This window comes from Marasmius oreades, chromosome 4 (assembly GCF_018924745.1).
Source record: "Marasmius oreades isolate 03SP1 chromosome 4, whole genome shotgun sequence".
NCBI lineage: Eukaryota > Fungi > Basidiomycota > Agaricomycetes > Agaricales > Marasmiaceae > Marasmius > Marasmius oreades.
Genome location: NC_057326.1, coordinates 1727785 through 1751488, shown reverse-complemented (window position 1 = coordinate 1751488; position 23704 = coordinate 1727785). Strand labels below are relative to the sequence as shown.

The window sequence follows — 23704 nt, the reverse complement described above, 5'->3', positions numbered from 1 at the left end:
TTCCTATTCGCTGTCCAGTCGCCTGCATGCTTATTTCGACTCTCCATAATCTATCCCAAATTTGGTCTCGCTGCTCTCTGATTTCTTTTCTAATATATGCATAATATCAGCTTTCCATTCACATTGGCGTTCGGTCCAGCACTCCTTTGTGCTGATGGTTTTCTGTTTTTGTTGAATCATGGTATTGTCATCAACCACTCGTTAGATGTCCCCCCTCTTTTCTGTTTCCGTATACTTCCTCGCTCGCATACTCTCATTGTATCTTAAGCAATCGCACGGTATATACTTTAAGTACGGTCTGTGTTGACAAATGATAGGCGACACAAACAATAGGCCAAACAACCACCCGGTTTTCTCGGATATAACCTTGTTTCGACGCCATGTCAGAGGATCCCTACCACGACGCGTATTCCGACGGACCGTACACCAATATCACGCCAGCAATCAAAGCTATTGAACTAGACCCATACTCAGACGAGTACACCCACACCCCAGAGGGACTCGAAGACATTACCTATTACCCTGCACCTTCTCCTGCCCCCAGAACACCGACAATACCCAACTCACCCTCCGAAGACTATCTGAAACTATCTCAGACACAGTCCACCAAGCTAGAGGATCCAATGAAGTCGAGGAAACTTTTAATCTTAGATCTGAATGGCACCCTTCTCTTCCGAGCACCCCATGCCAGAAATCGCGACAACAAAACGGATGATGTGTACGCTCAGTTTCCCCCAGGACCACGACCGCTACGTGCAGTCAACCCAAGACCTTACATGTCTTCGTTTCGAGAATATGTGTTTCATCCATCCACGAGGAGATGGCTAGATACGATGGTCTGGAGTTCCGCTCAGCCCCACAACGTGAAGGACATGGTAGAGAGATGTTTTGGAGAAGATTCTGTTGAAGAAGAAGACGTAAGTGGCAGAGGCCGGAGCCGGGGTAGAAATAGAGGTCGTGGTGGTGGAAGTGGTGTTAGTCCTGGAATAGAGGTCGATGAATTTGGTCGGGAGAAACGTGGAAAACTGGTTGCTGTATGGGCAAGGGATAGAATGGGGCTTGATACAGAAAATTATTGTGAGTGATAAGATTGTTTCCTTTTAACTGTGTAGTCTCAATTGTCAACAGTCAAAAAAACTCAAACCACGAAAGACCTAACCAAACCCTGGAATCACTGGCGCCACCATTCTGCAGAGTCTACTCTTCTACTCGACGATTCACCTCTCAAGGCGAAATTGCAGCCTTACAATCATCTCTGTGTTCCGGAGTATACCCAGACTTTGAGAAATTGGGATTTGGGCCTCGAGCCCGATGTCCTGAGAATAGCAGGTCGAGAGGACGATAAAGTACAAGGCACTGATGCAGCGGAAGCTAGAGAACTTCCTATGTCTAACCCTTTACCGATAACAGAAACCACTGGCACAGTGAGCAACGAGGAAACTATCGAAAAGGGATCACTCAAACGCAAACGATTCGATTCTCAACCTTTTGATCATATTCTCCTTGCGGTCATTGGTATTCTGGATGCCCTCAAGCACCAGAGCAATGTATCCTCGTGGATTCGGGACGGGGGAATCTGGGCAGACGATCCTAAAGGAAGCGAAGGTGAAGAGGACGGGGTGGACGAGGACGATGGCGGTTTAAACCTGCTATATCTCGCTACGTCTCCTGATCTAGGTGGCGAATCAGTCGTAGATCCTAATATGCGCGAGAGACTGGGACCAAAGGCGAGATGGAGAACGAACAAAAACTCGAAACGGAGGAAAATTGCTGAAGATGCTGGCGATGGGGTGGACGAAGCAAAGAGTACGGTCGATAAAAAGCCTTGTAGGAAAGGAAAATCGGAGCGAGCAGCCGAAAGGGAAGAGAAAGGTATTGATGAAAGCCCTGAGGTACTGGACGGAAACGAATCTGATGCCTCGGGTACAACCTCGAAGAATGATGAAGAAACCGCTGGAACCTCTAATTCTAACTCTACTACTACGCTTACCGATGCAGGCTCTGGGGATTCCGTGGCACCGCTTTCGCTTGCCTCCACTTCTTCCCTCAAAAAGCCATCTACATTGACATATACCGAATCCATCGGAACATTTGAACCCATAACAACGTTCATCGACACCCACACTAACACAACTGGATCCGGGTCGTCTTCCTCTGCAAATGATGCCTCCCAATCCAGTGAAGATAGCCTAAACATCCCGGGCCTCACGTTACCGTTTGGCCGCTCACCCCAGGATGCGATTCCAGTAGAGAATGATACCACCCTTTCCTTACCAACGCTCTCGCCGATGATGTGGTACCAAGATAAAGAGTCAAGAAAATACTGGGTGAATAGGGGACAAAAGGCTTTGCAGGAATTAGGAATTGAATGCATTCCAGGGGTAGTACGCTCCTAGCGAGTGAGCTTTAATATCCTAGGTGTATCTTATTCAAGCTTTCGATCACTTTGGTACTAATACATTCACCCCTCTCAGTTACTGACTGTAGACCATACAGCTTTCATAATGACATCGCAGACGGATGTGCTCTCTGTGTTCTCAGCTCCTACTCTCATCAAGATCCGCCTGGACCGAAAACGTCTATAGAGATGGCCAACGTTACATGGTGCCTGTCTCTTAGAGTGCTACTTATTACAACAACATCGTCGAACTTTTTAGTAGCACCTGGTCCACTAGATGAACCGAACCTCCATGCATATGACATGTTCCAGGATTTCCTCAGCTCTTGTGTGCCGACAGTCGATCTACAAGCCAGTGCGAAGTCAACGTTCCTCTCATCCGTCCACCGGTGCATCTTAACAGCCGATAGCCCAACACCCTCTGTATCTCTATACCGGTTTCTATGTATACTGGCGGCCTCGGTTGCCGGAGGGGAGTCCGGACGGATTCCATCAAGAGCTTTCATCTCAAGGCGCGGTTTGTTGGCTCAACTGCCTTCATGTCGGTTTTGATTTCAGAATGCTCTGTCATTGGTTCAAAATTGAGTGGTTCCTTCGCGCCGCGTATCGAGATTTGGGACACTGCATCGGGGTCCGTAGACACATCATTTTATGATTGGCCCGAGCTATATCAGATTTGTGGAAATTATTCCATTATTACTTTTTTAAATCAGGGAACTGCTTGCCTTGAATCTCAACGCCTCTTCGTTCCCCCCATCCTTGATGTCGACGTTGCCGGTAGACGTTACGATTAACAACACTCTGGGTGCCGTGCTGGCTGGGTTTGCGGTCGCTTGCTGTATTTACGGCATACTACTCTCACAAATCTTCACATATTTTACAAATTATCCTTCGGATCGAAAGGTGTTCAAGTGTTTTGTGAGTTCATAGTATTTCCACGATCAGTACACTCATATTCAATCTTTGGAAAGGTTGTCCTAATATTGTGAGAGGCCTGTAACTAAACTCAAGTGCTCACTAGCGACTGACACGTCGAGCAAGCGCCATGGAGACCGCGGATCAGGCGTTCATCGGCCATATCATCTATTACTATGGTATCATCAATTTCTCAAACCCCCTTGTTTTGCTGCATGCCAATGTAACTTGGTGCGCAACTCTACTCCTCGGGATAATCTGCATACTAATAAACTTGTGTTCTAAGGTCTTTCATTGTAAGCCGTCGACACCTTCCGTAGAACGCCATTCACTTTCCCTTTCGTTCCAAGATGCAACAAGCAGTTGGGGTGAGCTCTTGTTCCAATCACCTCGTCTGTTCGACTTAAATCCAGTACTCCAGACGATGGTTGGGGCCGTAGTCAAAATGTGAAGACCATGCTCATATCTATTGGATAAGTTGATTCACCGGGTCTCCTCCAGGTCTTTCGCTTTGAGAGTGTGGCGATGTAAGTGAGAGATACTTTGGCGAGTTGATAATCTCAATGCATTCTCTCAATAGTCAGCGAGCGCAATATCTTCGTCACGTTATTTGTGGTACGACGACATATTTCATGCTTAGTTTCTTACTCTGAAACCGAATACTCCCGACGACCAGATGGTTTTAGTCCTTGGACAACTCGGTACTCTCTCTCATCTCTCAAGTTCTTTTCTACGATACTGATAGTTGAATACACAGGATTATCCCTCGGTATGTCCAATCCTCGACGACTTAGAAGAAACTTCCCACTGACGCGAAAGGCAGTATTTACCGTGAAGGCGTACGTCAACAATCCTTTTCTCCCCAGAAGCGACATCATCCTTAGTTTCGTTTACCCCTTAGATTTCAATTACCAAGTGTTTTCGATGTGGTGAATCTCCGGGTACGGCGGTGATGTTTTACTTGGTCGATCGAGAGCTAATTGGTGATTTTGATTGGCCAGGTCCTCGGGACGGTTGCTCTTGGTCTCGGAGTCCTGACCGATATCATGATCGCTATCGCGTTGTGCTACTACCTCAACAAACTTCGCACAGGCTATAAGCAGTATGATTCGCTTCGGCTCCATGAGGCTTGATCCTGACAACATATCCAGATCGGACTCATTGGTGAATAGCCTGGTGCGCTATGCGATCAACACAGGGGCCTTCACTAGGTATGTGTTCCCCATGGTATCCGCACGCAATGGTCCACACGACCTGCATCTTTTTCTCTAGTGCTGTCAGCGTGACGACGTTGATTCTGGTAAATACGTGTCAGACTCTTGAGGGTCTGTGTGTGGCTGATCTGATATCACGTTTTAGTACAATCTCATGCCTACAAACCTGGTCTTCATCGCCACGTATTTCGTCCTGAGCAAACGTATGTTTCCATTCTCGACTACATCCATCATCCCCACATGACATGGCTCCTCCCAGTCTACGCTATATCATTCATGGCAACGTGAGTGTTACTCTCACTCCTACGTGATTTAAACTTTGGTTTATTCCTGTACTCGAATGCAGCCTCAACACTCGGCGTATAATTCGAGGTAAAGGAACTGATAGGCAAGGAACAAGCAATCATACGAACATTTTCCCTCTCGGAACACGTGCTCCGAGCATGGGCCCACAGGCTGAGGAATGGGAGGAACATATCCCCCCATCATCGTCTGCCCCCTTCACCACAACGTCTGCATCCGAGGTAAGTTACTCCCATTGTTATGTTCAGCTCAAACATCGTCGCTAACTGTCGATCACCGGTAGTCGGTGTACTCACAAGATATCATATCCCTTTATACGGACTCGAAGAAGTAAGTCTCGCTCATCACTGTCCCTGTCCTTTTCTGGAATGGCTGTATCTAATCTCAACGGAAGTGGAAGACACACATACGGGCGTGCTCTGTGATTGGTTTCCTTTCGCTTTCCGTACTTTGGTTGTATCGGCAATAATGGATTTGTATGTTTTGATTAGACTATCGTTGCCGGATTTTGACTTGCAACGAATAAGTGTGGAATGGAGTGGTGTATCATAACTATTTATTGAATGGGACGTGGCTACGTACTACGGAAAAACGACGAAAGGGTATATTTCCAAATGGATATAAGAAGGCCGATTGATGATCACGGAAATCTCCTTTACTCCATTTGGCATGATCGCCGACGGGTGAATACACGCGAATGGCTGTGTTTCACACTCGGCAGGGTCGGAGCACGCTGAAAGTGCTCATGAGATTGAAACTCCGCTGATAGCTAGATACGCGTCAATGGATGACTTTCCGTCGCCAAAAACACGTTTAGGATTTTCTAAATCCCTTGATGGCGGAGTTTGAAAAACATTTAGCTTTTTGTTGTGTTCCCGCCGACCATCTGTATTTAGAGAAACATAGATCCTAGTCGCTACACTAAGTTACTTCTTGACATGGTGGATGACGACACCGCCCTACTCCAGCTGTTGCTGCTGAGCCATGATACACGTTTTGTAGAAAACGAATGAACCTCCCATGCCTCACCTAAAGAGTGTTCAATTCCTTGTCAATTCCAGCAAAAAGTAAGAGATATACGGGTTTTTACTGACCTTGTACAAGTCAGAAATTGTTTTTTTGCAGTCCAAAATTGAAATTAAGAAGGCTAGAGGAAAATGGAATCAGAGGGAATTCCACAAATTGTAGAAAATATATGATAGAACATCAATAACGATTTTTGAGCCTTACGACTAACGGCTGCATGCTGTGGCTGGATGTCGAGCGAGACCATGAAGACGACGCCGGCGGCGGAGGGCCAGCTGACGTGACTCGTATCCCCGAATTGCCTCGGCAAAACTCGGATAATGTCGGCTAATCTAGAAAACACAGAATTTAGACTGGAAGGGGGGGTACCCCCCCCCCCCTTCCAGACTAAAATCTAGAACGGGGTCCTTTTTCGAACTCCGCTAGCCGGAACGGACTCATCACCATTTGGGTCATCGGCTAAGCTCGGCTAAGCTGTTTAGAATAGGATCTGGTTTAGAAAGGGCCACGGAAAGTCATCCAATGTCATGAACGCGACTGTCCCGCTTCCTCGATGTCCCTATAGGAGGAGCAGTTGTCACTTGTAAGAGCTAAAAATTGGTGAGTGGGCTGATATATAGAAAATATTATTGGGTTTTTTGATATTCATACTTGATTCCTGATCCCCAACTTCGTCGCTGCATATTTTACTAGGTGCCGCGCTGGAACTCACGCTAGGGTTCGCGCTAGGCAGTGGATGCCTATCCATAGGAGCTTTTTCTAGATTTCTGTTTCTAAATTTCGGGGATAATTGTTGGGACCAGGTTGGAAATGACGAATCCAGACCACAGACAAATTTTTCCCAGATAACTTTCTAAATTCAATCCCCATATGGGAAAACCATGCATTTTTGTACATAGTTCTCTCTTGCAGGTTACTCATTGAATAAAGGTGTCACAAGCTGGATAGAGGATGCTAATTCGATTCTGTGTATTGATATATTAATGACAACGACGCGGAGAAGGGAAGACGACGACGAACAGCTCAAAATTCATTAGCCTTCATGCATCACATGACCAAATGTGACATCGCCACGGGTGTCAAATGCTGGGTTAGCATAAGCTAAGCGCGGTCGAACTACCATAAACGTCATCAGCAAGTCTACAGAGGGGGGTGGGGGGCCTCTACAGATGAGCTGTCTGGAAAGCTCCACCTGCGCACCACAGTGGGCATAAGCGAGCACTGCCTGTACAAATGGAGGCAAAGGTTACTTATTTTGGCTGCTTACGACACATATCTAGAACTAGAATTTAGAAAAAATCCTATGGATAGGCATCCAGTGACTCGGCGTCCGGCATCCATTTAGGGCCTTAGAAATCCCTTTGAATTTAATAGCTTTTGTTCTTTGTTTGAATCCGTTCACTGTGTAAACCGATAGTTAGTAGCTCGAAGACGCGTGGAATTTCGCCCTAAGCTCACATCGAGCGAAATGTTCCCGTCAACAACTCTAAGTGTCTAAGTGGAAGTGGTCGTGCATCAACACATACTTCACGGATTTGTGTACCCATTGCTAACTCGGCTCTGCTCAGGTGTCAAACTGGAACATATCCGACATTATTCCCGAAGGTATGAAGGGGAAGTTTAAACGTACACGCAGCGTGGGAATGCTTCATGTAGTCCTTGTCTTCAGTCATCTGGGACTGCGGCCATAGGTCCTCTGACTTGCTTTCCTCAAGGACGCGATGTTCACATGTCCTGACGAAGCAAGGGGTACCTTCCAAGGGGCAAGGTAATATAAACTGGATGTTCGTCCATTTGCCTCTTCACCCATGAAGCCGTACCTTTTCGTCTTTCTCGGAGCCCTCGTCGTAGCTGGCGTACGAGGAGCCCTTAACAATGGTGTGCTGAAGTTGGAAGGTCCACCCTCACTACCTATCAACGTATCTCACCCTCTTCATCCTGCTCTGGCGAGCTTCAGTATCGAAACAGCCTTCTTCATCACGTACACTGGCAACCTCACCCATCCGAACACACTAACAAGGAATTTACTGGAAAATCTGAAGAACCGTACCGGACATCCTGCCGAAATACGAATAGGAGGAATCACAGCCGATTCGACATACTGGGATGGGTCTCAACAGACAGCTTTGTTCAACTTCATTGACGACCAAGGTGTTCTTCATAACACTACTATTGGACCTGGATTTTGGGATGCAGTTCAAGAGCTTCTTCCAGATGGTACTGAAGTGATCATGAATTTGGTGCGATGATTTGAACGCAGAACAATCCGATCTTGCGCCAACTAGGCCGTTTCATTAGGATCTCGAAGATCTGGACTTTCAAGGTGCCTTATCCATGGCCCAATCTGGTGCTCGTGCTTTGGGACAGCAGCAGTTAGTTGGCCTCGAAAGTTAGTCGACCGTTTGCCCCACGATTCGGAAGATTCAATTTACCTACAGTCGGCAACGAACCTGATCATTACTTGAAATTCACACCCGAGAACTATACTGCAATATGGAGGGTACGTCTAATTCTTTACATGTTCAGTTTTGCGGGTACTCACAAAGGTATGCAGCCATGGTCAAAAAATATCTCTCTTGCCTTGAACTATACGACCCCCAAATTCCAGATCGCCGCAACTGCTGAGGATCCCTTGTGGCCTTTCGATGCACCTGGGGCCGACAGGCAACTGGATTGCGTGAGCGCTCTGAAAGCTGGGGCCAACAACGACAAGACCGTCAGATCGTGCAGTGAACACACCTACCAATACAGCGTGCGTTCGCATTCATTCTACTCATTGACTGAATGTTGAGACGAAAGAAAGGTTTGTGATCCACCTAGGATAGCGGTGGCGACTCTTCCTAATCTGGTATGTTGCCCTAAAAATCTTCAATACCGGTGTCTTGAATTCAACTTGTACAGGTCAATCATACGCGCCTCGGAATGTGAGTCCTCACATCAACCCATCGAGACCCATTTCTGAAGCGATGTTGTTCAGGTATCTCGACCTATGGCAGCCTCGGATCCACTTCGTTCGTGACACGCTTGGTTCAGATGCCTTTGTCATTGGTCAGTACTTCCGTTTGGTTGCAAATTGTTTGGATGTGATAGTCTTTTCCTAGGCGAATATAATTCTGTTTCGTGTTCAGGGAAAGATGGTGTCAGCAATACCTTTGGGCAAGCACTATGGTTGCTCGACACGACGTTTTACGCTGCCTCGCTCAATGTTTCCAGGTAAGTTCAATACGTAGACAACGATTTGGGTACCTCTCCGACATGTGATAACCATTAGAATGTTCATTCATCAAGGAGGGCCTCTAGCGTTGCAAAGTTCAACACAGCTCAACCACGGTGGATTGAGTCGTTATAACCTATGGTACGAGAACACTTCTTTGTATAACTGCATCAATCATACTCTAAATAGGTATCCCGTCGACAACTTGAACGGCCCCATCCAGGTTTTCCCATCATACTCCACCTACCTATTTATTACAGAAACACTTGGTCACTCCAAAACCCTACGCATCGCAAATATCTACCCAGGCCGTCAATCAAATGGTTCTACGATAACCACAGCAGGAGGTGACACCTCTGCAGGCCAACTCGTCGCTTACGGCTTCTGGGACACCGAAAGCTCATTCGGTAGTCGTTTCCCAGCTAAACTGGTTCTCATCAATATGCAGATTTTCAACCAGACTCAAAGCCAAACACGACCTAGTGTGGTGTTTGACTTCTCGTCTTACTTGCCAGCTTCCAATACACCGGTGATGGTTAGACGTTTACAAGCGCCTGGGGCTGATGTGAAGGCGGGTAATCAAACTCTGTGGGCTGGACAGACGTTTGCAACAAGTGGTTTGGCTGAAGGAAAGCTTCAGGAAGAGAAGATAACGAATGGGAAGATCACGCTCGAGGCATCTGAAGCTGCTTTACTGGTGCTCGGGAACCAGCTTACAGGCGCGTCGAGCAACAAAGGCAATGGCGCTGCGGCTCTATTGCCTTTCGCGCTTTAGTAAAGGCTCTGTTTTATTATCGGATTTTAGAAGGAGAATGTTTCATTTGCCGATCTACAATCTACCCGTAAATGTTTGTAACAGAGGATGAGGTATTCAGATATAGGCAGGCAAGGGAGGTGATGTATAGCAAGCAAGGACATGGTACGATTCAGGACGGGGGAGTGGAGTCAAGTACCTTATTGCGGAACTACTCGCCTGTCCACGAAAAACCTGTGTCAATATACAATAGTCTTGAGAAAGACAATCCAAAGACAAGAAATTTAGCGGAAGAGTGAGTAAGCGCCTTATCTGGCGCTGGAACGTGTCCGCATTCGTTTGGTAGGAGAGGCCGAGGTTGATGGTTGTTCACTCGCTTTCTGCTTCTTTGAGCTCGGAATCTTGGTCCCGGGAGGCTTAGCAATGAAACGCTGGAACGCTTTTTCATAGCCAATACAACGCATTTTCCAAACAACAAGGGCCTGTTCAAAAACTGGATGAACAAAGACTCATACGAAGAAACTTTGAAACTACAAGCACTTACCTCTTCTCCTCTCTCAAAAGCCTCAATAACTTGGGCTTCGGAAACCGAGTCCAAGTATTTATTGTGAGTATCTCCCAGTAAAGCCAAGTACTCGTTCAACGTAAATTGGCGATTAGCTCCAGGACGGTTTCGAAGAAATATTCGTATCCGCTTATCACGACCCCAATTCTTATTCATCACTCCGACAATCCAAGTCTTTTTAACCTGATTAAAGAACAATTAAAAAATGGTTAGCAACTCTGGAACGAGCATAGACATATACCATATACGTACCTCGCCTGCTAGGTTCTGCCACTCATCCGACGTCAACCTTGCAGCATACTCCACCTCATAGTGCCCAACATAGAGCCAATTGCCACTTGAGATCCCAGCAAAAACTCGACAAACCCCCTGATCCCACACTACGTTTGGTGTGAGATCATCATTCAAATTACGAGATCCGAAATACAGGCCAGGTTGGCCTGGAAGAGACGGAAGATGAGGATTATACTTCCCTGTCATACACATCCATTGATGATCCGTAAACCCGTTTGAAGTGAGTTTCTCCTTCGACTTGAAATTAGGAAAAGCCGCTTGGGAGTTCCCGCCGAAAAGTTCGCGAAGAAGCGGACGGGAAACGGTGAAGTTCAAGTCTAAATCTTCGTCGTCGTCTTCGTCAAATGGGATCGAGAAAGGTTCCACTCCGTCCAAAAGGCGACAGACAGTCTCTGGAGAAAGGAAGTTTCCTTCGATCTCCTTTTTGACTTTGAGAGCAGCCTGCGAAGATTATTTGAGAATTCTGGCTGGCCGTTGCAGAGTGTACAAACATTTCTCTCTGGTAGGAGCCTTCTCTTGCATTCCACTTTAGATTCAATGGTTTCTTTTTTTTCTTCCTTCTTCACGAGTTCCTCTTTAGAGTCGGTCTCTGTTTTCAAATGTCTGTAGTTTCCACCGATCTTCTCATCAGCATCTTCTCCTTTGATAGCATCTTTCGTGTCCTCCGGAGTTACAGACTCGTCTTCCCCGTCTTCCTCGGTTTTGATTGGTTTCATCGGTGAAAACGCGTCAAGTTGGGAGATGGAGTTGGAGGTATTCTCACGCCGGTGGCCCTGCATCTCCCTTCAACGGGCAAAAATCGGTACTAATACAGATTTTACATCCATAGTCTCTAGTGACCTTTCATTTTCCTTCCATTCCTTCGAGTGGTCGTTCTCAATCAAGGTTAAATTACTGACATGGCTGTTCAGTAGATTGCCAAAACAAGCGAAAGAAATAATCCACACCGTAATGACAGTAGCCTCCTCCCTTCCCAAAAACTCCTTCAAGTTGCTCAGATCAAGGGCAACCTAGTTGTCGATCAATTTCCATCTCCCTCTGATATAACACAAGGCAAAATAACTCACCTCAATCAACCCCTTGAGCCCGTCTTTTGCCGCCTTTTTCAAAGCTTCGTCACCAGCGCCTGGAGCAACATACCTCTCAACGTACATTCTCACTGTGGCACCCTGACTTCCAGTCCCACTCAACCTAAACACAACTCGGCTTCCATCCGTGAACTCTACGATTTGTCCCTGATTCTTACTCACACTCTTATCGATAGGGTCTGTGTAGCTGAAGTTGCTCAGATCCTTGACGGTGTATTTCTCTTTGGTCGAGGTGGAAGTAAATTCCTTGTTGGAGAGGGAAGATGCGGAGAGGTGCTGGTTCAAGGCATCGACGATTTTTTGGGCGCCTTCCAAAGAGACCTCTTCATAATCATATCTAGAGAAGTAGTTGCGACCGTAGATGGAATAGTGGCGCTGGAGAATGTCGTTGATCCCCAAGAGCTTATTGGGTGATTTAGAGTTGGCGTAGGCAAGAATGTTTAACCACGCTGTCGTGAAATGTCGATGACTCGACGATTCCTAAATATCCTTGCAAAACTCACCGATAACAGCCCACAGCCCATCCTTCTCTCTTATGTGGTCACTTCCGGTCCCGAAAGATTCTTCACCACAAATGGATAATCGTCCAGCGTCCATCAGGTTTCCGAAGAACTTCCATCCTGAACAAGGATCAGGGTTACGAAATTGAGGATCCGCTGCTGGAAGTCACTCACCAGTCGGAACCTCAAAGTACTCCAAGCCCCTCTTCTGCGCAACCAAGTCTATTGCCTTACTAGTGGGCATACTCCTAGCCAAACCCTTGACACCGCCATTCTTCTTGTGGAAGTACGGGATAGCTTCCTCTGCCCAATCGGCGATGACAGCTACACTGTCACTAGGCGTAACAAACGCGCCCTTGCCGTAAATCATATTTCTATCTCCGTCTCCATCGCTAGCAGCACCGAACTGGATATTATTGGCCTCGACCGCATCTACCAATGTCTTTGCGTATGTGAGGTTAGGATCGGGATGCCCTCCACCAAAATCAGGAAGTGGGACGCAGTTTTGAACGGAGGATTCAGGGAGGGCAAACAGTTTGGTGAAGATACGCGTCGCGTATGGACCAGTTACACCATGAAGACCATCGAAGAGCACGGTGTAATTGTGGTGGCTCTCGAGGAACTGTTTGATCAGCTCGATATCGAAGATGCCTCTGAGTAGGGTAATGTAGTCGTCAACCGAGTCGATTATCTTGACTTTCGCTGGACCAAAAGTGGTTTCACCAATCTTGTTGAGGTCTACTGGAGGAGCTTCAATGACCTTGTAGGAGGTGATTGTTTTGGTCGCCGCAAAAATCTTGTCGGTGACGTTTTCTGGGGCCGGGCCACCATTGGAAACGTTGTATTTGATACCGAAATCGGCATTGGGACCACCAGGGTTGTGGGATGCAGTGAGAAGGATACCGCCGTTGGCTTTGTATTTCCTGATAACGTTGGAAGCAGCCGGGGTGGATAAGATGGATTGACAACCGACAATGAATTTTGCAACGCCATTGGCAGCACCGATTTTGAGGATGGTTTGAACTGTCTCTGGGGAGAGGTAACGGCCGTCTCCTCCGATCACGAGAGTGAACTCGCTCGAAAGAGGTGCAATGGACGTGAAAATGGATTGAATAAAGTTTTCCGTGTAATGCTAGAGAGGATTGCTCGATGAACACAACGCTGATGAAGATATATTACGAGCGGGATACCTCTTGCTGAAAGACCTTGACTCTGCCGGACAGATCAGTCTGGAATCTGATGAGAAGAACTGGGGGAAAAGCACCTTTTTCGCAAACCAGAAGTACCTGGTTTCTGGCCTTCAAAGGGCTTTGTTTGGATCTCCTTGACTGGGAAGGACATGGTTATCGATGGAGAAGAACTGAACAGATGCAATAACGCGACATACGCGACGTGACGTCATACACGTGCTTGCCATTTGAACACTGAAATACTTTCGACTTACAATGCTCACAAACTGTACAAGTATTTCATGGCCTGACGTGACCCTCCAAACACGATGCGCGTACTGCAAGCGTACCACGGAGGTCGCAGAACTTCGAGGCATTTACGATCATATTGAGTCTGAGCCAGAGAATTCATTTCTGGGCGACTCATCGTCGCCCACCTTCGGCTTTGCTCTCTAACCTAGAGCGATATAGAACACTTACATGTTCAGGAGACAAACGTCGAGTTGCAACATGAGTTTTCCGAGGAGTCCTCTCAGAGTCAAATGGCCTCTGTCTGGCCAATGCAGACAACAAGCATGCGCTTCAGTACCGCTCCGTGTTGCCGTTACCTTCACCAGTGGCACATCTGATACCGAATGCTGCTCCTAAAGCGACTCCACAAATTGCGCCTCCTAGGACGACATGTAGAACGCCCGCGTCGCGTCTTGCCACGACCTTTATGTCTCGACACAACAGTTTTGGGACACGACGGAGATCATCAACGAATGCTTTGGACAAAGGATGGTGGAACTTGACTTGGACTGTTGATGGCCTGATGTCAATGTAGATTTCTGCGCCTGACGAAACCGCAGATTAGACTATCAGAGAGTAGAAGTTCGATGAGACGAGGAGAAATTGATACTTAGACCTGAAAACCCCATATTAAAGTAATCTTTCCGCATAGCGACTGTTCCGGATTACGAGTTGATTGGTTTTGAGTATCTGCTAAAGGACTTTGAGCTTTCCGGACAGTTTCTTGTCGGCAAGTTCTTTTGAAAGTGTTTGTGACTACTAGTACATTGCGGGTTACATACGTCGTGAGCTCCTAATATTGCGGGACATAGGTAATACAGGAAGCGACATTGGTCGATTTCTAGTTGGACGGCGAAGAGTAAATGGGAATTGGAGGCTTAATGAATCTACGTATTCGAGGAAGCAGAGAATCAGGTCCAGAACGTTTCCATTCAAAGATGCCATAACGAGGACGCAGCCCTTGCGTACGACGAATGTAAGCATGGTCCGTGTGATGAGAGTAAGAGGAAACAAACGCCCACAAACCACGGTTACCACGTTACTACTACCAATGTCCAGTCCAGGACCCAAGGCATCCCTTGACCTCACACACGTACTCTACAATGACTCCTCTTATCTCTCTCTTCTTCTCGCCCTCATAACGCTAAGCCCCATCCTCCTCATGGCTTCCTACGCTGCGCTCGCAGTCCAATCCCGAGAACTTCTCATAATTATTATGTGGGCAGGACAGTTGACGAACGAGGCGTTGAACTACTTCATCAAACATATAATAAGGGAAGATAGACCTACCAGTGCGTTTCTATATCTAAAATATTACTCTACTTCATTCGCGACGCTCTCAACAGATATGGTCGGTAACGGCTACGGATTACCTTCAAGCCACAGTCAATACATGGGATATTTTTCCTCCTTCCTAATTCTTCACATGTTTTACAAACAGAGATTCGCATCATCCGGATATCCTCTCCTCGATAGAACGTTTAGAGCTTCAGTGTATCTCATATTGCTAGCTTGGACAGGGGCAGTCGCGTATTCACGGTTAGGTTTTCCCCAATCCCTTCCAGTTGAACTCTCGAATTGACATCAAACGTTCAGTTATCACCTCAACTACCACACGCCTCGCCAAATCTACTGGGGTCTTTTCATTGGATCGTCGTTTGCAGTGTTCGTGTACGCCATCCTTGAACTTCTTCCCTTCTCATCCGACCTTAAATCATTTTTGTTGACCAATCCCGTTTCCACATTCTTCGAAATTCGTGATGGATGGGCTGTATGGCCGGACGGTGGTCGTCAAGAAGAGTGGAAGAGATGGAGGAGAGAGTGGGAGGAGTTGAGGAGAAAGAAGCAGTCGTAGACTGTTACAAAGTATATCCGAGTATTCAATATTCGAGTACCGATATGACCAGCCATTGTATTCACTACGATGTGATCCGCACAAGTCACGATTACTTCAGTACATGGCGCTGGTCAAAATCACCGAGGTTCAGCTCTTCGGACGATCCGTAAAAACCAATAAGAATATGTTAACAATAAAGAGTTGGAAAGAATGTGAAGTTGTAGTCAATGTGGGGTATAGGTTCAGTGTGCTCAGTACTCAGTACTTAAGCTGGCTGATAGACAGCAATATAGTTAATCTTCCATCGAGCATCTGCAAAAGGCATGATCGCCACCATCAATAAGAAAAAAGAACGAGAACGAAACCAATACCCACTATCAAAATTCCTGGGATTGGTCACTGCATCCGTACACCTCCCGGGACATCCAGCAACCTCGTACGTAGCACCCGCCCAATCCCCACACAAAGTAGTATCGATCACCAATTCGTGCTCATAGAAATGCTTCCCAATATCGCAGCTCTCCCCATTCTTCCAAAACGCTACTGGTTTTCGCCACAACTCAGGCTTTGGTTCCCCTTCGAGGATGTCTTTTGGTATCTCCCCTCTAGAGAAGAACCATGCTTTAATCCCTTCACTGTCCCACAAGTGGGCGTAGACGCCTCCACCATTTAGATTGAAATCCCGTCCGTAAGAACGGCAATCACTGTCGATGAATGCACAACCGGTGTTGTCGGCACCGCTAGAGGCACAGTTGGTGTGACCACTTATGGAGCCTGAAACTTGGGGTTGCACTTCGGTGTCGAGGGAGCAGCCGGAAGAGGTGTGTAGGGTGAGTTGGTTGTTGACTGAGTTGTGCACGCCTTCTAGTACATCGATCTCGCCTGCGTCGAAAAAAAGGGATGAGCAAGATTGCCAGCGGGGAAATCGGACAGTGCTCACCTCCGTTCGGCCAATTTGGACCGACAGACCTGCCGAAGTTTGCATTATGACATGCCTACATTTAAGCGCACGAAAACCACTCACCACCACGCCGGCCAAACACTACATCCAAATGGCATGGCCCAAAAGTCAGCGATGAACAGGCCCTGGTTGTAAGTCTTCGGAGAGCTTATCCGAACTCTGTATATGCGCGTTTCATCAACGACGGACGAATGAGGCGAACCGTAAACTATTTATAAACTCACGAAGCGCGGTTTTTGCCTGGAGGAAGCTCAGTAACGTTGTCCACGGCGAGCACTGTCGTTCCATCCTTCTGTACGTAGGCCAAACCATGTGTGATCGCGTCTTCTCTACTTTGATAGTCGACCATACCATGTGTGGGATCTGGTGCAGAGAAGAATTTCCATGAACTAATATGCACATACGAATATAGTTGATACACATCCGACGGAGAGATTCGAAGACCATCACGCACTTTAGAATGTTCTCTCCACGGTATTTATCTTGGAGGCAATACTTGATATTACGAGGTTTGGATTGGGATCGCTGATGATGCCGACGAAAAGGGTCGAAGGAATCACCATGAGTAGCTAGGCAGAGAAGAGGTAGTGAAAATAGTGATAGGAATGCGAGGAGTAGCCTATGCATGATAGTCGCTGTCTGAGGTGGACAAGTAGCGATTATTTGTTCGGCCTGATCGCGACGCTACATATATATATACGAAAAAAACACCTCGTGTTTAATTGTTGGGCATTCTTGTATATGATAACAATGGTGGCATTTGGATTAATGGCAGCCCAAGCACTCGCAACTCGGCTAGAGCGTTGAACAGCATCAAGTTCGAGATGTGACTATTGTTCTTGTTGATACACGTGCACGTCGCAAGGCTCAATAGAGAGTTTTAATATCCTGGAGATAGAGAACACCAAGCCCTCGATAATTGATGAGCTTTTCAAGACAAGTTCATGAGAACCGCGCGGTAGACCATCTTCGGAGGCAGTACAATTGGCATACGCAAAACACGAGCTCAACAGTGGTAACAGCTCCTAGTTTCCAGATGTATTGTGTACCGTTAGTTATCGATTATCATTCGTTGCCGTTTTTGTTCGAAGCGTAGAGAACTTATGATCGCTTGCATTTGAGGGGTGAGGGATCATCGAATATGCGGTAGTCTTGGACGCTCTCGACAAAGTCCAGAATCACGTTGAAAGCGTTCAAGTTGGGAGGTAATAGTAGTCCCTGCATCTGAGAGCGGAGAGGCGGGTGTGACAGATAGATGGATTAGGTAATCTACAGACTCGAGACTCCACCACCTATACCCTTGTAACTGGTTCCCCATTGAGTGGGGTAGTCTATCTAGGCCATTGCATAATATTTGATGCCCAGCCTGAGTCCCCTGCAGCCACAGGAAGGTCCTCTTGAGTTCCAGGTTATGAGGGTGTTTCCTCAACATCATTCTTGCATCCTGAACTGACGATAAATTTGTAAGGCCAATGCCGTGAAAAGGGTTAGTTGTCGGAGATTCGCCACTGTGGCCATTCGACTGGCGACTCTGCGACGAACTGTTATAGGGCTGATTAAGCCTAAGGGACATGAACCTTGAAAGTAGTGTTGTAAGTATTGACGGTGCCGGTGCCAAACTCTATTCGTGTAATCTTTCGGTACTATGCTTTTGTGCCCCTCAGTACTTCTTGATGCAAATGCAAAACACTTTCGTCTATACTGTGTATGTGAAGTAAAGGATTGTTAAAGATCATACCGGAGGATATCAAGCAGAATATACGACTACGATACATGATAATAATAATAATCCGGACTTGAAACCATGGTGTCGTTGGGCTTGAAAATCCAATTAAATTCAGACCTAATCATACATTCCCAGCGATTTTCTGACGACCTCGTAAGTTCTCTCGCCTCTCTTGCACGTATTCCGGAGCTTGTGCAATCAGCTTTCCTTGCTCCTCCGCTGCAAATGGAATTACGAGTCAGCTGACGATATGAAGGGATTTAAAAAAACGCACGCGCGGACCACCAAAAGTAGGTGATCAAACCTAGGATGACGACGGCGAAGGAAACGAAGTAAAGCCAGTAAGGACGGTAGTGCTAGAATGGAGCATTGGTATAAGGACATCCGCATACAATTTGATGAATACTCACGTATAGGAACAAACCAAACAGCAGGCCATAGAAATCGGCAGACAGTATACTGAGATTATAGTACGCCGAAGATGCCATTCGGTAAAGAAGGGGTGCAACGGTGTATAGGATGAGCATTCCAACAGTGTAAGTGAGGATCAGTCCAACTGTACAATATAAGTATCGTGGTCTACGCGTCAAGAAACTGCTGAACATACCTGTTGCTCCGTTCCAGGTGTGAAGCTTGTAATCACGCGCTTCTAAACCACCAGCTTGAGCAATACTGATAATGACGCCCCACATTCCCAATTGACCGACGACCTGAAAGATGATTTGGTCAAATGTTTCCTTTTATCGGAAAGGAATACGAATACGATGCATACCTCGTACAATGGCCTTTTACGCACGAACAGTTCCTCAGTTGCGTTGGCTGAACCGTAACCTCAAAAAGAGAGTGGGAGTACTACAGAAATGACGCACTAAAACCATACAGAATGGCACCGGCAATCATGAATCCATCACCTTCGGCTCTATTAAGTACACCACTGGAAGCGGTCTTGTCCGTTATAATATCGGAGCCAACAAGCATGGCCAAACCTCCTAAGCAAATGATCACACCCTGTCGAAACAGAATGTGAATGAATGAATATGACACAAGCTAATCCTCACGGAGATTTAGAACCCACCAGGAGTTGGGTCCAGTGATACTTTGTCCGCATCCATAGCCACGAGAAAAACAGGCAAGAAGGGATAGCCATCGCGTCGAGCAACATGCACGATAAGAGATCAGTGTACTGATAGGCTTTGACGACCATGAAGTTGGCTTCTACATCGGCAGCGGCCAATATGAAGTCTGAGGAGAATATTAACTCTTTGAGCACATCCTGAAATGAAGGTCCCAAACCCACATTTCCACCCATCTCGGAAAACCATCTCCGCCCAGCCTTTCAAGCCATCTGATCGATATTAAGAAAACGTTGTTAAGTCGTCGAAGGGATAAGAACAAAAGAAACCCACATCTGTATATCGTGAATGGTGTGTAAATAATAAACAACGTGAAGTATCTGGGCAAATCGATAAGCAATTGTCGAATAACCACGATGACACCTCTGACTACTCACAAGAACAGGGACTGAGTAGTAGGCAATGCCCACCCACGAATCGCGAGCTCCGTAGTGGTAACATTAGTGCATGTTATGCACAGCGATACCAATTGACCCGCCAACAACGAGAGGAAGAACCGTTTGGTCCACATCATGCTAAACCTCCTGCCGACACTTCTGAAGAAAGCACTAGGTGAGGAGTACTCGATAGGTAATCGCTTTGGTCGTATTGGTGGATTTTCGACCTCATCGCTTTTCGTACTCCTAGCGTCATACTCTGGAGGAATATCAAGGGTGTCGATTTTTTGGTGGTCATTACTGGAGTTCGCCATCTGTTATCACTATAGTCGCTTTTCGACAACCTTTATCGCGGATGTCAGGTAAGCGGCTCTACGAGCATTCGAAGGAAAATGAGCTCTTTTTGAGGGTCGGGACCGAAAAGGATGTAAGAGACATACCCAGACGATTACAGGGTATTCGCAAATGCACCTCGAGGCTGGAGGGGAAGCCGAGAATATCCTAGGGTCAACGTGCTTTTTTAAATAATCAATCAGAAAAAACAACCGAATGATGGGCACCCAGTTGAACTGGTCCATTGACACTGACAGTGTATTGTTTTCGAGGAACCAAGACTTACAAGGCAAGCTCAGTGCGCAGTAGCGTCGGTACAGTCTTTACCGGTCGAATTTCAGGATTCCTATATATTAGCGCCTCACGGCACTAGTACTTCCTGGTACTTCCACCTCATTTTTATTCCCACGATGACATACCTGTCCAATGTCGGTGTCAGGCACGTTTCACACCAATTTCGGCCTAGTATTGAACGTCGAGGCTCTTCGTCCGGGCATATAGGACGCATGATGCATGTTATTTTTTCAAAAACGCGATTTCGGGAGTATAAAACATGGAATACAACATAGCATAAGCACACGGACACCAGATCACCGGTATCGGCGTAAGCTGAGTGTGTTGTGTTTGCGCCATGTCGAGCGAGCAGGCGTGTGGTTGTGGCGGTGTCCCTTTCCAAGGCCACGGTTCTATAAGGAAGTAGATATCAGGTGTAATCTTGGGAACAAAAGGTACAGAACACACCTGCTTGCCGATGGAGGTGAGACCACGAGCTTCCCGGCGTTTGTGAACTGGGTTTACGATCCAGTTGATGCGAGGATCCCTACGGATCTATAATATAACAGATGGTTAGAACTAGTTTGTTCCGCCAGGAAAGGATAGACCGTACAGCTTTGTGGGAAGGATCAACACAGATGACTTCGAAGTACTTGTAGACACCATCCTGGTTGATCCAGTAGGAATTCAGAACACGAAGGTTTCCGCAACGACGACCGACACGCTCCTCTGCAGTGCTTCTTAATCCTCGCTGGTACTTGAGGTGGTTAACACCTTGACGAACGGGCTTCCCATAGGTAGCACCTATTCAGATAGCTCAGGGCAAGCCGCACCTCAAGTCCGCTATGGAAACACACCTTTAGGGACAGGCTTCTTGCGGTTACCCCTGCGAACACGGATACGGTAGATAACATATCCCTGCTTAGCTTTGTAGCCGAGACGACGAGCTTTGTCGGGTCTGGAGGGGCGCGAAGCCCGATGAATGATGTTGAGTTGACGATACTCCCAGCATCTGCAAGCACAAAAGAACATTTAGAAACACTTTCGCGAAAGATCAAACTCGACTTTGCGCACCTCACACGGAAAAGAAAACGTAAGACGTCCGACTGCTTCTTTTTGTAGAGTTCCCCCACGTATTTGTATGCGCCCATCTTGCGGCTTTGATTTCAGTACCGTTAGCGTGGAATTACGGTGACGACTGACGACGAACCTAGTTTTGAGGTTGGTGGTGAGGCCCGCACAGAATTGACGGACCTTCCCTAACTGGGAGGTGGCTTGGGAACAGCTATGCAGTTAGGACGGAAGTTGCCGAGAGCCTTGACGCACGGCAACTTTCGGTTATGTACTATTTATATCCGAAGTCAATCATTAATCCCAGTCACCTCAACTTCCTGAACTCTGATTGTGAAATCGCGGCTTTTGGAATGCTGAAGCTTGCAGTCCAAATCACTTCACTTGGTACACAGGTCTCTTCAATTCCGTAAACCCGTGCCCCGACGCGCAAGTGTCTCTTTCCCAAAGTTCCGAGAATGACCCCCTCTCTGTGCACATGTCCCCAATGAATATTCGACTGTTGAATAGAGTCGGATCTTCTTGGTTCTGGTACTCGGCGGCCGCCATTGCTCTGGAGGAGCCCTCCTACAATGTGTTCAAATGTTGTGAGATGCGGGTCAACTCTGGAAGTGACACTCTGCCAACGGCGCCCGAACGTTCGGATGAATTGCTATGTTGAAGATGAGGACCAAATCTCTTACAGTTTTCACAATGACAACCTGTGATTGGTATTTTCGGGCCGACTTTTTTGCGACAGAGTTTAAAAGCGAGGTCTCTCGTTGGATCGACATTAGCCCTCCTACAGAGTTAAGCTAGCAATGGTTTCCTTCACTTCCCTCTTCGTTGCCACAGTCGCTGCTGCAGGTGCTTTAGCCGCACCCGCAACCAACATGACCATCGAAGCCACAGTTCCTTCTCTCGTTGAGCGTGGCGGAACCCCCAGCTCCACGGGAACTAACAACGGTTACTACTACTCGTGGTGGACCGACGGTGCTGCTCAGGCCACCTACACTAACAACGGTGGTGGTTCTTATAGTCTTAGTTGGTCTGGTAACAACGGCAATCTTGTCGGTGGAAAGGGATGGAACCCTGGAAGCTCCTCTAGGTATATTTCCAAGACCCTCATTGACTTTACCTTCTTGCTGACTCCCCTCTCTTTAGGACCGTCCACTACAGTGGTACCTACCAGCCCAACGGAAACAGCTATCTCTCTGTCTACGGTTGGACCCGTAATGCTCTTATTGAGTACTACGTCGTCGAATCCTACGGAAGTTACAACCCGTCTTCGGCTGCCCAAAAGAAAGGAACTGTGAGCTGCGACGGTGCCAGCTACGACGTCCTCTCCACCTGGCGCTACAATGCTCCTTCCATCGACGGCACCCAGACCTTCCAGGTTTGTCACCCACACTTTATCCTTCAACAGCATGATTGACAATTTTGGGTTCATTCTTAGCAATTCTGGTCTGTCCGAAACCCTAAGAAGAACCCAGGTGGCTCTATTAGCGGAAGCGTCACTGTTTCTTGTCACTTCAACGCTTGGAGGCAATTCGGCATGGCCTTGGGCTCCAGCTTCGACTACCAGATCGTCGCTACCGAAGGCTACCAAAGCAGTGGAAGCTCGAGCATTACTGTCTCTTAAGATGGGCTAATGGATGGGTCAGACAACTGGCATAATCTCGCGTGACATTGGATTTTTAAAGGCGTCCTTACTTGATGTTGTACGATATTTCATTTCAAACAATTTGAGACCGAGCACGATATCTGCGGGCGGCAAGGGTTTGAAAGTAAATCTCAATACTGAGGAGGTGCTCTAACCAATATTAGGCCGGGTTGATGTCGCGACTATCCTTCTAATTTGGAACGGGGTTTAGCACCGCATGGGGAACAAACTAGAGAGTAGACACTCAGATCCGTATGTAGCAGCACGCCGCACGCTTCCAAGTTCCAAGTGTCGTGGGTGGTGCAGGTTCAGACTTGTGCCCTTTCCTAGGAGGGGGCATATGCGGTTATAGGTCCGATCCGGCGTCATTCTGTGTACATACCTTTGGGGTGGTTTCTGTCTACATCGGGATCGGGTCGCTGTTTTTTCGCCCATTTCTGTCTACATTTTTGATAGGACTACTATTCTGGTCTACCTATTATTATTAGGGTTTAAATCTACCTATGTCCGGCTCGCAGATCAGACATAGCTACCGGCGAGCCATCCCTGTCTACATCAGTGTATCGGAGGATGGGGTTCATTTTGGTACTTTCTGTCTTCGGCCATATTTTTACCCATTT

The 23704-nt window shown here is 47.1% G+C and overlaps 10 protein-coding genes across 10 annotated transcripts; 5 read left to right on the top strand and 5 right to left on the bottom strand.

Moving 5' to 3' along the window:
* Positions 1-380: 380 nt before the first annotated feature.
* Positions 381-2396, top strand: E1B28_007397 (uncharacterized protein; the record flags this gene model as incomplete). Its single annotated transcript, XM_043152130.1, has 2 exons — positions 381-1077; positions 1129-2396. 2 exons carry the CDS (start codon positions 381-383, stop codon positions 2394-2396), a joined length of 1965 nt encoding a protein of 654 aa, XP_043010216.1.
* Positions 2397-3663: 1267 nt separating this feature from the next.
* Positions 3664-5164, top strand: E1B28_007396 (uncharacterized protein; the record flags this gene model as incomplete). Its single annotated transcript, XM_043152129.1, has 11 exons — positions 3664-3681; positions 3990-4014; positions 4071-4152; positions 4215-4254; positions 4315-4415; positions 4465-4524; positions 4586-4613; positions 4673-4730; positions 4787-4811; positions 4874-5051; positions 5114-5164. 11 exons carry the CDS (start codon positions 3664-3666, stop codon positions 5162-5164), a joined length of 666 nt encoding a protein of 221 aa, XP_043010215.1.
* Positions 5165-7512: 2348 nt separating this feature from the next.
* E1B28_007395 (uncharacterized protein) lies at positions 7513-9845 on the top strand (the record flags this gene model as incomplete). Its single annotated transcript, XM_043152128.1, has 10 exons — positions 7513-8096; positions 8155-8245; positions 8295-8356; positions 8411-8608; positions 8660-8704; positions 8758-8780; positions 8834-8904; positions 8958-9069; positions 9128-9211; positions 9260-9845. The coding sequence occupies exons 1-10, from the start codon at positions 7665-7667 to the stop codon at positions 9843-9845; spliced, it is 1704 nt and encodes a 567-aa protein (XP_043010214.1). The 5' UTR covers positions 7513-7664.
* A 287-nt stretch (positions 9846-10132) lies between these two features.
* On the bottom strand, positions 10133-11462 carry E1B28_007394 (uncharacterized protein; the record flags this gene model as incomplete). The annotated part of the gene is made up of 4 exons (XM_043152127.1): positions 10133-10306; positions 10369-10572; positions 10642-11124; positions 11175-11462. 4 exons carry the CDS (start codon positions 11460-11462, stop codon positions 10133-10135), a joined length of 1149 nt encoding a protein of 382 aa, XP_043010213.1.
* A 112-nt stretch (positions 11463-11574) lies between these two features.
* E1B28_007393 (uncharacterized protein) lies at positions 11575-13612 on the bottom strand (the record flags this gene model as incomplete). Its single annotated transcript, XM_043152126.1, has 7 exons — positions 11575-11577; positions 11631-11693; positions 11751-12220; positions 12275-12391; positions 12446-13403; positions 13462-13483; positions 13536-13612. 7 exons carry the CDS (start codon positions 13610-13612, stop codon positions 11575-11577), a joined length of 1710 nt encoding a protein of 569 aa, XP_043010212.1.
* Positions 13613-14755: 1143 nt separating this feature from the next.
* E1B28_007392 (uncharacterized protein) lies at positions 14756-15675 on the top strand. The gene is made up of 3 exons (XM_043152125.1): positions 14756-15023; positions 15078-15270; positions 15328-15675. Exons 1-3 carry the CDS (start codon positions 14783-14785, stop codon positions 15584-15586), a joined length of 693 nt encoding a protein of 230 aa, XP_043010211.1. The 5' UTR covers positions 14756-14782; the 3' UTR covers positions 15587-15675.
* A 93-nt stretch (positions 15676-15768) lies between these two features.
* On the bottom strand, positions 15769-17156 carry E1B28_007391 (uncharacterized protein; the record flags this gene model as incomplete). The annotated part of the gene is made up of 6 exons (XM_043152124.1): positions 15769-15880; positions 15944-16450; positions 16509-16537; positions 16593-16688; positions 16754-16918; positions 16984-17156. The coding sequence occupies 6 exons, from the start codon at positions 17154-17156 to the stop codon at positions 15834-15836; spliced, it is 1017 nt and encodes a 338-aa protein (XP_043010210.1). The 3' UTR covers positions 15769-15833.
* A 1087-nt stretch (positions 17157-18243) lies between these two features.
* E1B28_007390 (uncharacterized protein) lies at positions 18244-20426 on the bottom strand. Its single transcript, XM_043152123.1, has 12 exons — positions 20354-20426; positions 20206-20266; positions 19766-20137; positions 19662-19708; positions 19553-19600; positions 19331-19497; positions 19125-19263; positions 19028-19074; positions 18863-18965; positions 18666-18811; positions 18530-18611; positions 18244-18474 (listed from the first exon to the last, which is right to left on the bottom strand). The coding sequence occupies exons 3-12, from the start codon at positions 20077-20079 to the stop codon at positions 18377-18379; spliced, it is 1191 nt and encodes a 396-aa protein (XP_043010209.1). The 5' UTR covers positions 20080-20137; positions 20206-20266; positions 20354-20426; the 3' UTR covers positions 18244-18376.
* Positions 20427-20556: 130 nt separating this feature from the next.
* Positions 20557-21621, bottom strand: E1B28_007389 (uncharacterized protein). The gene is made up of 6 exons (XM_043152122.1): positions 21582-21621; positions 21446-21529; positions 21229-21383; positions 20985-21175; positions 20840-20926; positions 20557-20784 (listed from the first exon to the last, which is right to left on the bottom strand). Exons 2-6 carry the CDS (start codon positions 21520-21522, stop codon positions 20689-20691), a joined length of 606 nt encoding a protein of 201 aa, XP_043010208.1. The 5' UTR covers positions 21523-21529; positions 21582-21621; the 3' UTR covers positions 20557-20688.
* Positions 21622-21737: 116 nt separating this feature from the next.
* On the top strand, positions 21738-23195 carry E1B28_007388 (uncharacterized protein). Its single transcript, XM_043152121.1, has 3 exons — positions 21738-22529; positions 22586-22817; positions 22878-23195. Exons 1-3 carry the CDS (start codon positions 22243-22245, stop codon positions 23061-23063), a joined length of 705 nt encoding a protein of 234 aa, XP_043010207.1. The 5' UTR covers positions 21738-22242; the 3' UTR covers positions 23064-23195.
* The last annotated feature ends 509 nt before the right edge of the window (positions 23196-23704 follow it).

Coding starts and splice junctions, on each gene's coding strand:
- E1B28_007392 (XM_043152125.1), top strand. CDS start 14,783: ATGTCCAGTCCAGGACCCAAGGCATCCCTTGACCTCACACACGTACTC. Junction 15,024..15,077: donor AAGGGAAGATAGACCTACCA/GTGCGTTTCTAT, acceptor CGCTCTCAACAG/ATATGGTCGGTAACGGCTAC. Junction 15,271..15,327: donor GGGGCAGTCGCGTATTCACG/GTTAGGTTTTCC, acceptor TCAAACGTTCAG/TTATCACCTCAACTACCACA.
- E1B28_007390 (XM_043152123.1), bottom strand. CDS start 20,079: ATGGCGAACTCCAGTAATGACCACCAAAAAATCGACACCCTTGATATT. Junction 19,264..19,330: donor ATCACTGGACCCAACTCCTG/GTGGGTTCTAAA, acceptor CTGTTTCGACAG/GGTGTGATCATTTGCTTAGG. Junction 18,812..18,862: donor CACCTGGAACGGAGCAACAG/GTATGTTCAGCA, acceptor TATATTGTACAG/TTGGACTGATCCTCACTTAC.
- E1B28_007389 (XM_043152122.1), bottom strand. CDS start 21,522: ATGGGCGCATACAAATACGTGGGGGAACTCTACAAAAAGAAGCAGTCG. Junction 21,384..21,445: donor CGTTTTCTTTTCCGTGTGAG/GTGCGCAAAGTC, acceptor TTGTGCTTGCAG/ATGCTGGGAGTATCGTCAAC. Junction 21,176..21,228: donor CAAGAAGCCTGTCCCTAAAG/GTGTGTTTCCAT, acceptor CTATCTGAATAG/GTGCTACCTATGGGAAGCCC.
- E1B28_007388 (XM_043152121.1), top strand. CDS start 22,243: ATGGTTTCCTTCACTTCCCTCTTCGTTGCCACAGTCGCTGCTGCAGGT. Junction 22,530..22,585: donor AACCCTGGAAGCTCCTCTAG/GTATATTTCCAA, acceptor CCCTCTCTTTAG/GACCGTCCACTACAGTGGTA. Junction 22,818..22,877: donor ACGGCACCCAGACCTTCCAG/GTTTGTCACCCA, acceptor GTTCATTCTTAG/CAATTCTGGTCTGTCCGAAA.